The sequence below is a fragment of the Doryrhamphus excisus genome, linkage group LG2 (assembly GCF_037039965.1).
Source record: "Doryrhamphus excisus strain RoL-2023G ecotype Guam linkage group LG2, RoL_Dexc_Guam_v1.1, whole genome shotgun sequence".
In the NCBI taxonomy this organism is placed as follows: Eukaryota; Metazoa; Chordata; class Actinopteri; order Syngnathiformes; family Syngnathidae; genus Doryrhamphus; species Doryrhamphus excisus.
The window spans coordinates 2127486-2143121 of NC_136358.1; the positions used below are offsets into that span (position 1 = coordinate 2127486).

A 15636-nucleotide genomic window follows, 5' to 3' on the forward strand; every position below is an offset into this window, starting at 1 on the left:
ATTAGAAACTGTAATATCAAGTTGCTTTGCCAGTTTTAAAATGCATTTTTAAATAGTTGCCATTGGGTTGACTTGGCAACCTCCTGTTGGGGTACCAGCGTGGACCACAGCGGTCAAAGAAAGTCAAGAAGGAGCTGCTTGTCCTCCATTGCTGTCCTTTGTTTGTCCTCAGCATCTCACCAAAGGCCACATGCTATCTTTATCCAACATATTTCCATAATTCCCCTCGCTTTAGCTCACACCTTGGATCTCCCAACAATACGGTAGCGGACAATCCGGCGCCGAGCTGCAAGGACGGTTACATCAACATCTTTCTGGGTCACTTCCCTCGTGGCACATTTCGAGGAAAAACAATTTTCTTGCATGGTATTGTTGTGCGCTGGCAGGGTACCAGAAAAGGGGTAAGATAAAAGATAAAGATTGAAAAAAAACATCATAAATAAGTAATAAAATCATTATCAATGCTGCATTGTCAATGCCATACTGGCTTGTCACAAGGGTTGTCGCAGTTGCCATGGAGATCCCACATCACTTATGTTAGCGTTGAATCGGTACAACTTCCCACGCACTTGTACTATGTCAGTGCTGGTGTTGAATGCTAAGCTTGCATTAAAGTAACACAACATTTCAAAAGCAAGGTGCTTTGACGCTTTCACTGTATTCATATTTATTGAAAAGAGAAAAAAAGTCATTTTTTTAAAGCATCTCATATAACACCATGAAAAGTGAACATATGCATTGAAGATGAATAAGAAAATATACATTTCTAAATAAATAAAATACAGTCTACTGTGGTGTGTTCTGTTTCCGGGTCATGTGACGCCAACTTTGAAGTGTCCATAGAGAGAAGTTGGAACTGGCCTCTCACCTATAGTCAGCTGGGATAGGCTCCAGCATACCCCACGACCCTATAATGAGGGTAGGCGGTATAGAAAATGGATAGATGGCTTGTCTACAAGATTCAAATGGTAAATTGGCTTGTTGAGAATAAAGAAACATCCTGTCTTATAGAAAATATGACAGGAAGGAAGTGCTCAGTTCTCAGGTTGGTCAAGGTCAAGGTATGCTTGTGTCATTTTTGTGTATGTTCAGATACTTGATTACCGCCTCTATACCTCAGCATGAGCCACGCTGGTGCGGACAATGGCTGATTGCCTGTTGCCGTGGTTACCGATCGCGCATCACCAGACTCCGCGACGACCTTGGCCGCCGTCCGTCTACGATCACACCGACAGACAAAACCCGACAAATACATTATGGCATCATATCCAGCATCCTGTGTGAACCATGTTTTTCTTGCTTCAACAAATCCCAGACAAGCCAGCCAAGCTTTGCGGCAGATGGTCACCGCTTCCACAAAGACGACGGAAAGGCCTTCTCTTTGCGTTTTCGACTCTACAGCTGGCCCTTTGACTTTCACTACACGCTGACATATTGTTCTTTAGAAGGGATGCATCCCAGCTACCTGTTTGCTAATCAATGGCATTGATCTCCCTCTGTTGACTGATGGTTCCCCTGCAGCTGCTCAAGCCAAGCACTTTCCACTGCAACACACTAAAGTCTCCATTCTGCTTCTGTGGAATCACCATGGCGTCCCTTGCAGTCTTGTCCTCATTCTTTTATTGTTTTTGGTCGGACATGTGATACCGAGGCAGTTTTCAAGTAGGCAACCACGACACTCGTTGACTACATAGCTGGTTTGCTTCCTTCATCAAATACACATTAAGAGTGTTAGTGGAGCTGGTCAACAGTCAATTTTGCTGCAATAACCAATCTTCTCACCTTCAGTCTCCACCGGTACGTAAATGTGAAATCAAATTGGAACCTCCTCTCCAGTTCAGATGAGTACAGTAAACACGAAGCAATGAGGCTGAACACACCCGACTCCGCCAAGCAAACTCGAACGAGCACAAACAAAGACGGAGCAAGATGGCAGCAGCAGGCTGGTGTACCCTAAGGAGATCCAGCTCGGCGGGCTACGGACGCTCTCAAGCAGAACGCAGACAACGGCGCAATTAGGCCTACGCTCGTGTTGAGCACAATGCCCACCGACGCCACCTTCTGCTCCCCTCGCCAATCCTGCAGCTTGACTGAAGATCGTTTCCAGAGGTGGGGGCGTGGGGGCGGGGGTTGTTTCAGCATGGAGTCGTTCATTGATAATAACTAAAATAGACTACACCAAACGAGACGGAGCCCTACAGCAAATATTATCCCATCTTGTTGCTTTAAAACGATTCACCTCCAGAGGTGCTGGATACGGAATACTGAACCAAAACCTGCTCATTAGCATTCATGATGTATAATTCTGTGTGTGTCGTGTGTGGTGTCACATGTGCGCAGGTCAATAGGAGGTCACCGTGATGGAGGGCAAGACGTGACCGTGATGAATGGACCGTGATGAGATGCACAGCGGCGGAGCCTGCCCACGGTCTGCGGCGCCCACCCAAGGACCGGTCGTTAAGGGAACAATGGATCACGCGGCGTACTGATTGCATCGAACATCGATGTGCATTTGGGGGTGTGTGGACTGAGATTATCAGCACTTCCAGTTTGCTGTGCTTACAGGAGCATTTTGGTGGCAACTAGTCATGTGACAGATTGCGTTCAGCTACGCCTGCATCAGTTCATAACGTTGAAGAATGGAGCCGTATCCAAAACTATTAGGACTATCAAAGAAGGGGTGGGCTGATGGATCCAAATATCGATATCATCGATGATAGCATGATGAGACTAATATTTGTCAGTTTTCCTTCCATCTTTCATTCATTCATTTTCTAACACTTATCCTCACGAGGGTCGCAGGGAGTGCTGGAGCCTATCCCAGCCACCCAGGACTGGTGGCCAGCCAATCACAGGGCACATATAGACAAACAACCATTCACACTCATTCATACCTATGGACAATTTGGAATCGCCAATTAACCTAGCATGTTTTTGGGATGTGGGAGGAAACCGGAATACCCGGAGAAAACCCACGCATGCACGAGGAGAACATACACGGGTGGAATTGAACTTAAGTCTCCTAGCTGTGAGGCCTGCATGCAAACCACTTGGTCACTGTGCAGCCCTTCTTTTATGTTTATTTTCCCAAAAATCTGTTTTTGTTGTGTTGTTCAAATATACAGTATATTTTTATATTCATTCATTCATTTTCTACCGCTTTTTCCTCACGAGGGTCGCGGGGGGTGCTGGAGCCTATCCCAGCTGTCTTCAGGCGAGAGGTGGCCAGCTAATCACAGGGCACATATAGACAAACAACCATTCACACTCACATTTATACATATTTTTATATTGTACAGGGGATAATTATTAAATAGCCAATAGTGTTTTTTGCTTTTATTTCCTTATTTTGCTCTATTTGCTTAATTTTGCTTGAACAATTGCATGCAATCAAAGGGATTCATTGTATCATTTTGTTGATATCTTTTGATATATTGTTGTATTATATGTTCTAGATGTGTTTTATTGTGATTATAACTATGATCAACAATTTAAAGAAAAAAAAATCAGAAAATCTCTCATGAATCAAAAAGGATTGGTATCGGTATCTGCGATACTGGCCCTGTATTTATTTGCTACTACAACCTGTAGTATCAACCACTCTGTGAGATAAAGAAATGGTAAAAAAAAAGTCAAAAGTGAAATGAAAGGAGCAGATTCTGAACAACAACAAGCTTCTTTTGGCTCAATAACACCTCGGAGAACACGAGTGCTCCCTCTCGGTCGGCGCGGCTCAGCATGGACTGTTTGCTCCTCTTCCTCGCGGGCATTCGATCCATGTCTTTATTTAGGGACCCTGTCGGTTCTGTCTTGTTGTCCACTTTTTGTTCATTTATTTGCTTTGGGTCACATGTAGAATTGTACTGTGGAAACTCTCTTTCGGTTTTTGATTGGCTTTGATTGGCATTTGGGCGTGTGCGCTTCAAATAGACCTGATTGGACAGATTTCATTTAAAAAATACCCTTCTGTACTTGTTTTCTTCTCATTCTGCTTCTTCTTTGTCTTTTCCTTCTAATTCCCACCCCCCGCCCCCCACGGCCAATGCTTCACCACCACCATCCCCGTTATAGATGGTGGACTCTTTCTTTTGCTCCTTGTGGAATTCCACAAATTGAGCGAAATGGGAGGCAGATCCAAGCTTGGAGCTAGCAACACAGCGCCTCCGTCCTCCCGAGTGCCGCATGAGACAAAGACGATACAGGCGCCAGCATTGTCGCTTGTTTACCTCCTCTCCAAACCTCCTTTTCTTCCTTTTCCGTGTTCTGCATCCTTTTTTTCCTGCCTTAAGCCTTTTGGACTCCGGTTGACCCACCGCGGCTCCTCTACTCAATGTTCACATCCTGCCTCTTTCTTTTCTTCAACATTCTTCATGCACAAAACATTCCAGTGTGAGCTGCAAGGATTCTGTCTCTCCATGTTTGGGGAATGGCGGAGTAAAAAAAAGCTTTGCTGGATTCTAGCGGTTCAATGAAAGACGCTAAAAATGCTGTTTGATCCCGGCATGTTCTCATGAAGACTTACTACATAAGAACATGGTAAACATGGAGGAACTTTTCACTGGTAACATTGTCACCCGGATGAGCACCAGAAGTTTCATTGAGCGACCAATGAGGACAGGATGCTATTCAGTACGCTCAGCTAAACATGGTAATATTTGCCGTGTCAGACTTCCTGGAGATATTTGACAGCTCTAAAAAAAATAAAAAAAACTAGAGACAAAAGAATAAAGCAGCGGCATAAGAAGAAGTAAACATATCAGGTACATTTACATGAAGTAACACAAACATTTATGTAAGTTTATCCTTAATGCTAGCAAGTATACTCATCTGAACTTCTTTGCTACCCCAAAAATTCCCTCCAAATGTGACAGTCAAAACGGTGGGAGACTCATAATTCGCACTGGATGTGAACTCATCACAGTTGTTTGTCGCCATAGTCAGCCGGCTAAAAGAAACAAGCCGTCAATTCAATGTGCTGCACATTTCTTCAGGCGTCGGCTGGTGAGGTTTAAGCTGAAATGATCATAACGCTCCTTGTTAGCATCTACTACACATCCGCAATCACTGTCATTGTGGCGCCACACTATTTTTTCCTTAGTGGGCATATTTGGTCGCCATCCATGATTTGATGACCTCATTCAGTCTCTAAAAAAAACAAAAACAAAGTCCAGGCTCATACTGGTGGATGGTGGTTCTATATTCATTTAATGCTTTTAATTTGATCTTGTTCCTGTCTTAGTTTGATACAATACATAATAAATAAGATTAACGATATTGCTATAATGTATTGCTGTTGTGTTGAAAACCTTTCCCGGTGACTAGCTAGCGCGCTAGTAATGCTACATAGAGCCAGTGTTCATTATTAGCAAGATTTCTGTATTTCAAAGCTAATATTTTTTTTAAGTAAACTTAAATATTGTAACTAAATCAAGACTTAAATGTCTTGTTCTTTGAAATAATATATAGTTCCTCGTAAAATAAACTACACTCATTTAAAAATATGAAGAGATTCTTACCGATCTTGTATTTTTTAGCTCATTCTGCTTTATTATTCTTGTAAAATGCTACTAAGTTCTTACGAGAAGAGACAAAAGCATTCGCACACGCACTGTGCAGCACACTGAAAAAGTTCAAGTGCAAGGTGAGAAATATACGGGGGTAAAAAAATGGGCTTTAAAGCCCCAAATTGAATCAGCACTATAGATTTTACATAGTGCTTATGTAGCAGGAAGTGTGAGGATTATACCTCTGGAAGGCTCCGAATCAAATTACGGAGGAGCACATTAACACTTTCTGTGCTCGTTTGCTACTGTCTACATGCATTAAATGTAATGAAGCATGACGCCGTCCTCGGGCAACCTCCTGGTCTCAAGCCTCCCTGACCAATATGGTCTTTCCTGGACTGTGTGAGGTCCAAACTGGGACAGAAGCATACATTTAAATGACTTAGATGTTGTGACATTTCCATTTCTCTGGGAATAATGCATGAATTCATTTCTCTAATGTGCAAAGCTGCTCTACAGGAGGCATTTACATTCTAAATGTTGATTAGTCGGCTTATATATACAGTATTTTTGCACTTTTTTTACTTTTTTTTATTCTGTGCTTTTATACCTTCCTTTAGTGGCAAAGAAACAATAAAGTGGATGTAGCATCGCCTTCGGCTGTCATCGCTATTCCGATGCCAGCGTTCCTATTAAGCGAGGCTGTCAGCTGTGCCGCCACGCAGCCGGCGCTCTGCCTCTCGTACATAACAATGCCGCCTTAATTGGGACACGCCTGCGACAGTTACAATCCAATCAGGAGCAAACACACGGAGAGAAGGACAACAACGTTTGAGAGAGAAGAATGTGGATGAGAACAAAGGCCAGTGGATGGAGCAGGTATGGACTAGCAGGTGTCCGTCATTTCTCTATCATTTCATATCTTGCTTGGATGAGCGCAACCATGCTGATGCTCAATCAATAATGCAATATGCTGAGGTTTGCAGTCAAATAAACAGTTTTTTTATATATATTTTTGTAAGGACTGATTGGAATGTAGATGATTATTTATGGTTGAATTTTGGGGAATTTATTTATTTATTTAAGTGGTAAAATGTGGTGTGACCTTTATGCTCATTTGTTATACTTTGGCGTGCAACAACAACAACTAATGTGACACGTCAACACAATAATTATAAATAATTATGAAAACAAACGCACAACACTAACGGAAAACAATTAGAAAAAGTACTTCAATACGAGGCTTATTAATGAGCCATATTGACATATGATAACATATAGCATGAGATTATGCACCAAACAAAAAAACAGAGCACATGGTCTGTCTGTTCAGGTCCTGAGAGATTCATAATTCTCATTCTGCATCACATATGGTGTGTTTAAGGACCGCCGAACAGTGCGGCCGCAATGCCCAAAGAAGACACATTATTCGTGAAAACATAAATTGTGTGCTTTCTAACACAGTCAGTGCATCCAATCTACCAACAAATGACACAGCTCAGAAAACACACTAATTGCGTCTCTCATTTGCCACACAATATCAATGAACTTGAACATTTTTTATCAATGATCTTGAAAAAAAAAGATTAAACGCTTTGAATGCACGTCTTTGTCAAACATACTTATTTGTTCATCTAACAATGAACAACTTCATCATGTCTCCTTTCTTCTCCGCTGTACTACTATCTGCTGGGGCTGTTCCTATGAGGCGTTCGAGGAGATTACGTAAATCTCAGTTTTCGGTGCTAATTTAGTCAAGCTGTTTTTAATTTTTATTTACGTATTCACTACAGCAGGCGTGCTCACACTTTTTTTTCTTTTTTTTTTTTACCTGCAAACTACTTTAAAAGTCCCAAAAAAGTCCCAAAAATCTACCTTTTACTGTAAATATAGTTTACGGCTATTCAAAGTAGTTGCTTTCATAATTCTAATCAATATAGTAATATGTCATCAAACATTACATATGTACCAGAAATTAAAATACATTTACAAAAAGACTATGCAGCCAAAGTCAAGGCAACATATTAAAAAGCATCATCAACATATCATGAAATAGTACTTTAAGAAACTGAAGTGTATAAAATACACATTTCTATAGTGGAGTCCATGACAATAAACAAAGCCATCAATCAATTGACTTTTTTTTTCTACATGACTCGCCGCTACAAGTGAACAGATAACTTTTGTTCGTGATATAAGAATCTTACCGCTGTAGGAATAATAAAGATTAATGTTGCATTTCTGTGTGTAGCTACGCACCGCAAATCAGGAGGGGCGCATATGACTTTTATGTGATGGTAATCTGCATTCCCCAAGAGGTACGTGTACCCCACTTTGAAATACTATTGTTATTATTCTTTGCAGTAATTAACTGAAGTATTAACTAAAGGAAAACCAAGATGATTAACGGCATATGTATTCATAATGGGATTTTTGGGAAGTACAAATTAAGTGATAGACAGGAAAAATAAGCGGTAAAGAAGTCCAGTGCAGCCGAGCACTTAATCGATGATTAATCAATTATCCAATTAAGTGACAAATATTTTGGTTTTCAATTCATCCATCCACTTTCTATACCGCTTTCATCTTTATTTTCCCAAAAATCTGTTTTTGTTGTGTTGTTCAAATATACAGTATATTTTTATATTCATTCATTCATTCATTTTCTACCGCTTTTTCCTCACGAGGGTCGCGGGCGTGCTGGAGCCTATTCCAGCTGTCTTCGGGCGAGAGGCGGGGGAACACCCTGGACTGGTCAGCCAATCACAGGGCTCATATAAACAAACAACCGCCCTGGTTTTCAATCCATTGTCATTTTATTTAAATTCCACTTGTAATGTGAATATGCGCAGATTTTTTAATTTCCTTAGTCATCCATGAAAGTTATTTTTGTGCTTAAGGCAAAACAAGAAAACGTTCTTGCCTCTTTTCTGATTCACTCCTGATCCAATATATATTAATAATATATTAATAAGATTAGTTGATAAATTGCAAGATTTTACTTTATTGGATTTTGAGGAGGTTTTGTAAAAAAAAAAAAAAAAGACATGGAAGTGAGATCACATTTTTTTTATTGCAAACAACCATGAAACTGTTGTTGCCATGGCGACCCAGCATCACCCACTTTGTGTCGACCAACCTGAGCTCTCTGTTAGCTTTAAGTGTAATGTTTCCATGTGTGTGCAACTCTTGCTGATTCAGGAACACAAATGGGAAGATTTTAGGAGCGACATGAGGTAATATTATTTTTTATTCCTGCACTTCCGAGAGCTCGTCTTCCGTCGTCGTATTTGTCCTGTCAAAAGCTTTCAAGTATCTGTCAGCATGCAACAGCCACCATATGACACAACCTTGACACCATGTGGGCTGAATGCCGAGGAGGCGCTGGCGAGGCGGTGGAAACAACGGCTCCATGTCCGCGATGAGACAAGCGGTAATATGGAAATAAATCAGCTCTGACAGTCCCGTCGATCCATCCCCCGTCTTTGCGCTTTTATTCTTTTGTCAAGCTGCCTTGCATCCTGTTTGGATTCGTTCTCCATCATTCTTTTATATATAGCCAAACATTTAAACTAAAGGACACTTTTTATTATTTTTTTTTTACTACAAACGACTCAACATTTGCTTGGGATTGATACAGTTGTGTTTGCAGTGCATCTCATAGGAAATACTGCTGTTTATATGCAAAAGATGAAAGGTGGCGTTTCCCAAACGAGGGATTATGAGGAATATTGTGGCTTGCATGGACCAACGCTGTGATATTATTGCGATACTCTTGCGATATTATTACAGGAGTTACTCCGTCTATGCATGGGATGGACCGCATATACAACCAATGTTTTTCTGATGTCTAATTTTCTTTTACTTTCCTTTTCTTTGACGCAAAAGTGAGGTTTGACACACAAATAGACGTCTTTTCATTGAGTACAATAATTCTAATTTATAGAAATGCGTCATAACCAAATGCCGCCTGTATTCTTGTCTTAGCGAATCATCGCTGACGAATCCCAAAGTGCCGCTTTTGATTAATGACCCTCAATATCACACTGTAATTAAAAGCCAGTTGGATGCTTCATATTTTTATCAGTGCCAGTCATTATTGGAAAAATCCAAAGCATCACATGATTTAGCGCCGGAGGGATTTGGCGTGAGATAATCAGCCAGCGAGGGAAACTCGTTTACAATATTAAAAGCAAAACAAATGAACGGTCGAAGCGTTCATTTCCCTCCCACTGCCTTAGCTCCTTATTAAGGGTGTGTGTTGGGATCTATTCCCTGGGGAGTCTAAGTTGACAGTTTGCAGATTACCAGATGGAGGAGGTCATTAGTTTGTGGACTTTAATTAATTCCTAAATGCTAGCCTCTCACAGTTCACTGGGCTGTCATTATTTGTGCCTGCAGGATGTTAGTTTGTTTGTTTATTGTTGGTACATCTCAATACGTTGGCTGGTTTGAAGCCACGGGAAGGAACGAGCAAAAGTCGGCGATACAAGGACGCCCTTGGCAGCGTGCCATGAAATACGCTTCGCTGACATGGCTGACACGCATGTGCCTTCCCCTTTAACAAATCAACTCAAATTTCATGTCCACATTAATGTCTGACAACACGGAGCAGACTGATAACCTTTGACCTTGTTGTTGGCTGCTATCTGTAGGAGGGTGTCTGACATTGTTGACTAGCTATTTGAAAAATAAAAAAAAGAAACCACAATGTAATTAATGCAAGTCAGTGGTCTCCAAAGTCCGCTCTAGTGTCCATTATTATTATTATTATTATTATTATTATTATATAGAATATATTATTTAAACACTGAAAACATATATACAGCAAAAATGGCCACATTTCAAACTGGTGGTGATTAATCGTGAGTATAGGATGAGTTAATCACTATATGACATTCATAGTTGGAAGGACACAGGATTTTACAATATTTCATTCAATTGATTTAATTCAGGCCACACAGCTAGGAGACCCGGGTTTGATTCCACTAAGTGGAGCTTGCATGTTCTCCCTGTGCAAATTCCAAAAACATGCTGGGTTAATTGTCGAATCCAAATTGTCCATAGGTATGAATGTGAGTGTGAATGGTTGTTTGTCTATATGTGCCCTGTGATTGGCTGGCCACCAGTCTAGGGTGTACCCCCCCAGCTGGGATAGGCTCCAGCAACCCCACAACCCTTGTGAGGATAAGCGTTCGAAAATGAATGGATGATTTAATTCAATTTGATCAGGAATATACACAATTCATTTAATGACTTTGTTGTAACTAATTTGATTTGATTGATGATTATAATACTTTTTAAAATGTTATTTTTATATTTTTATGTGCTTTATATTGCATAACAATGACAAAGACTTACCGTCGGCCTTTACATTTATTTTCCTATTAAATAATATATTTTTCAGTTTATAATAGCACATGGCTCATGCATATGAAATAAGATCTTGCAAGTGTAAAAATGTAATCTATTTCAATTTTACTTTGTTAAGCATATTCCCAAGGAACTCAACTAAAGCTTTTTAAGTATATGAGAGTAACTATACATGGTGAGTTTTTATTTGGGACATTCATTATAAAGATTGCATACTGATTTTTCACAAGTGACAAGGAAGCCTCGACTAACAATCTGGCTGCTTCCCAAAGAACTTGGCCTGACTTTATAAAAAAAAGAGGCCAAATTGGAACAAAAGAGAATGGCGGGGAAGGAAAATAAGTGTTCTCTTAAACTCCAAGAAACAAAAGTGATGATAAAATCACCTCCACTGCTGCAGCAAGACGATAAACTAGCAACATCCTCCAACATGGCCACAAGTGTCCTCGGTTAGCCCCCGACACCCCGCCCACCCCTTCCACCCTAACTTTCTTGATGTGATATGATTGGCTGCTGCTATATTTGTAGACTCCGTAACAACTTCACCCTTCAGCCAGGGGATTATTGAGGCGTCATCACGACGGGCCTTATTGTACATACTGTACATACTGGCCTCATTTGCATTTGGGGACGGAGCTGGCACAATGTGTTCAAGGTCGCCCGGGCAACGATAATGAAAGCACACAATGTCTTCCTGATGAAGAATTAGCCACATGGAATCATCTAAGCAGGGGTGTCAAACTCAATCGCGCAGGGGATCAAAACTCAAAGCCTACTTTAGCCCCCACGCCCCAACATTGTATCTTTATTATTATTATTTGTCCTGTCATTTTCAACGCAGTATTAAAAACTGGTGAACGAAGCACACATAAATGCATCATCAGTGCACACACACATTGATGCTCGTTTGAAGTTGGCAACATGACAGGACACGCCCCAATAATCCAGGCTGAAGAAATTGTAGTTAGTATTTGACAAAACGTCTCATTAGCACAGCTTTTATCTTGGTTCCCCATGCGTGCAGTGCTGGGATTGGAACATACCATATACTAATGCACCCCTATGGGACGGGGGGGTTCAGGTTGGGACAAAATGTTTGTGGACATAATATATTTATATTTTGGACATTTTTTTTTTTTACATCAGAGTGGGGGAAATGTCTGAGGAAAAAAGCACAAAAACTTTACAATCTGTTTGCAGCAGTAGAATGGGCAGATTATACATTTCCCAGCATGCTTTGCTGTGGAAATCATCACTTTTGACTGTCTTGAGAGTTTTAATACAAGGTGTAATAGTTACACTAATAGTTAAAGTACTGCGGTTTTTAGTTGTGTACAGTTAACTTGGCCTGAATCTGGCACCCTTACTCAGATACTAGTAAATTTGGTGCTATATATATATATATATATAATACCTTAAAATGCAATTTCCATATAACAATTATAGATGAGAAGTTCATACCAGACGAAGTTCCACAGGCCGGATGAAATTGCAACACAGGCCAAATTTGGCCCACGGGCCTGAGTTTGACACATCATGTTAGCACATACATATTAATACATATAAATATCTAACATTTGCTAGTGTGTGTGTGTTTTCACTCAGCATACACACCCCCAAAAAAGACTGGGAAACAAGAAAAAAGGCAAAACATGCATCAAAAATACCTTCATCTCGAGGCTTGTTGGCTGAAGATTCATCATGTTTTTTTGTGAGCGGACCTAGGGTTCAGAAAAAAAGGGGGGGAAAAAGAGAAAAGAGAAAATTCAAAAAAGATTACTGGCAAAAAACGTTTTTTTGTAAAAAAAAAAAAAAAAAAAAAAAAAGAAAAGACAAAAAAAGAATAGTAAAAAAAAATAAGAAAAGAAGAAGCAAGAGCAAAAAGGACAAAGCAGTTTTTGGTGTGTTTTTGTGGTTGTTTGAAAAGAGGACAAAAACAAAAGGCATCACAGACACATTCATCACAAGAAAAGACACAAGTCAAGAAAGATGATGATGTCATCTCCTGCAGGACAAACACCCCCCCCCCCCCACCCCTCCTCCTCCTCCTCCTCCTGAAACCCTCTTTGCTGCATCTCTACCTCAGTGATTAGTTCGCTAGGTGGGCGCTAACAAGCTGGGTGGACTTGATGAACATTAACCCCTCCTCCATTAAAAACAACAATCTTTAAAAAAGAAGAAGAGCAGGGAAGGATTATTGATGGGTCCCCCCCACCCCCCGACTTTAATGGCACGGCAGCTGTCTGAGCGTTGAAAAGCACGTCCAAAAACCCCTCCAAGACCAAAACAACAGTCAATCCGCCATTGGCCACAAAGTGAACCCTTCAATGACACGTCTGAACTGTGGAAATTCGTGGAAATTCACTTATCACTGTCTGCTCTGGAACCAATTAACCGCGATAAACGATAAACTCGTTTCCATTTAAGGCACTCATGTCGTGATGTCAACACTGTATTCATACAATGATTAATTATAATTATTTGATTATGAATTGTTATTTATAACTCCAGGTAGGAATGTCAAAAGGACAGAGAGGAACAAACAACAACTAAACCAAAATAAACAAGTTGAGTACAGTCTATCAAAAGCAGGAAATGGGTTCTGGTGGTGGAGTTGTGGGGGTCGGGTGTTGGGGGGCATTAATCACACAACCATCACTGGCACGGCAGTGGAGCACCTGATGGCGTTTGATTGACATCATCTTTACAACGAGCGACTTGAAACGTCGTGAAGTGGGAACAAAGCTCCGACAAGAAGAAAACAATCTGGGATTCTGTTCCCAATCAAAGAAGCTGACACAAGTTGACACATGTGCCGCTTGATGGAGACCCCTTGCCCCCACCAAGAATTACAGCTGTATACATGACAGAAACACAGGCGGCGCATTAGACCAGTGGAATGACTGCAGACTTAACCATATGTTCCATCTTTGCCTGCTTTTTTATTTTCTTTCTAACGCTCACTTTTTCTTTAAATTTTTTCGTTCTCTTTTTACATTTGATCTTCATATAGCAAACAAACCGGGCGTCTTCATACAGCACACATGCATGCAAAGAATGTGCATGCATGTGGAGGTCGCGTGTGCATATGCATTATCTAGAAAAGAATTAATTAAATGTGATATGAAGTCAAATTTCAATGGTGAAAAAAAAACGGGCATAGAACTGAGCCTTGAGGCACTGTAAGTAAAATGAAAGTGAATTTAAAATCACATTTCCCCAATTTTGAATATCAATACAATATTTGTGACAGTTTAAAATTCTATGTGACAATAAATTGATAAATGCATCATCTTGTCTTGTCTAACAGCAGGATTACGCAAAATGCACCGAGACAAATTTCCGAAAATACGCCAAAAATTCAGCCACTAGAATTTGGCTCAAATCTGTGGAGGAAAACTTAACTGCTTTATATCAAGTAAATATGCTTTTAAAGGGGACCTATTATGTTATTTTTTTGACCCTTTGTATAGAGTTGTGGACTCCTATAGAGCAGCTACACAAAATAACCCTCACAGAAAACCTTATATATTTCAGGAATGTGCACCTATTCCAGTTGTATTCCTTTGGATTTCCCGCCAGAATTGTCTGTTTTAATTTATTCCAGGAACACCCGCTCCACTGTGATGTCTCTTTCTGGGAATCACCGACTACAATAACTTGTAAACAGAGAGGCAAAGCTTGGGAAAGGGCAAAGGAAGCATCTGGCAGGAAGCTCGCTCCTCTGTGACATCACAAAAGAATAGTTTTGCAACGCCCTCTGAAACGGAGCGTTTTGAGCCATCCCAAACTTCTTTCAGGGCTCACTTCCAAATGCGTAAAACCTCATTATCTGAAACTTTGGCACCGTTTAATATGAGAATATAACATTCTAACTTTGTTTATTGGTCAGAAAAGTGGAAAAAACACATAATAGGTCCCCTTTGAAGTAAGTTGGTGGGTAGTTTTTTGGTGACAAACATCTAAATAACTGCATGGCCGCAGTAATATGTAATAAAAATATTGATGCAAATGACATCATACAATTACGAGCACATCGTTGTTGTTGCCATAGTGACCTCCCATTCTATAACACTGGTAGACCAGCCTGGGTACCGTTTCTGTTGCGTTACATTGCTTAGAGTACTTGCGTCCATTTGCGTTCCCTGCCAGTCCTTCACAATTTGTGAATTTAAAACTAATTCAAATGCAGTCAGTGAAAAGAATAAGGTGGAAAAAAAAAGGGGGGGCGGGGGGGTGGGTCAAAATCAACAAACTTAGCAGAGCAAAAATCTGAAAGGTACATAGACTGCGGCGGCCATGTCATGTGAAGCCGAGTGTAAGCGGGAGGCAAACAAGAGAGACACGGCGAGTGACGGGGAAGCCGCCGGAGTGACATTTACGGAGTGGTAATTATCGAGTAGGCATGAAGGTTAAAGCGAGTTTCTACCCATGGAGCCACACGCATACATAAACACGTGTAAACACACGGCAACACACACTTGTCAGCTCATCCGTTCATGCATTCAGTAATGACAAAGGCTTTGGAGTCTGAATCTGACTGCAAATACAATCACTCACAGACAGCTTTTAAATGGACAAATGACGCATTCAAGGTCTACATTCTCTTCTGTTTCTGGCCTCAGGCTGCTTCTGACTGGCTGCAACCTCTGCGGCATCATAAATAAATGCAGAACTAAATAAAATACTAAGTCAACTAAACCAGTGGGTCTGAAGGACAAACCTTCAATCGGCCTTCAATGACAAGCGGTGACCAAAA

At 40.7% G+C, this 15636-nt stretch overlaps 1 protein-coding gene across 3 annotated transcripts in view; it reads right to left on the reverse strand.

Moving 5' to 3' along the window:
- The window catches only part of nlgn2a (neuroligin 2a), a 91667-nt gene that overhangs the window by 37987 nt on the left and 38044 nt on the right, over positions 1–15636 (reverse strand). For 2 of the 3 annotated variants that reach the window (XM_058069096.2, XM_058069099.2), the window contains one exon: positions 12545–12598. The exons of the other annotated variant lie outside the window; for it this stretch is intronic. In XM_058069096.2, the coding sequence (XP_057925079.1) occupies positions 12545–12598 (54 nt within the window). The remainder of the gene's footprint in view (positions 1–12544; positions 12599–15636) is intronic. 3 annotated transcript variants of the gene reach the window in all.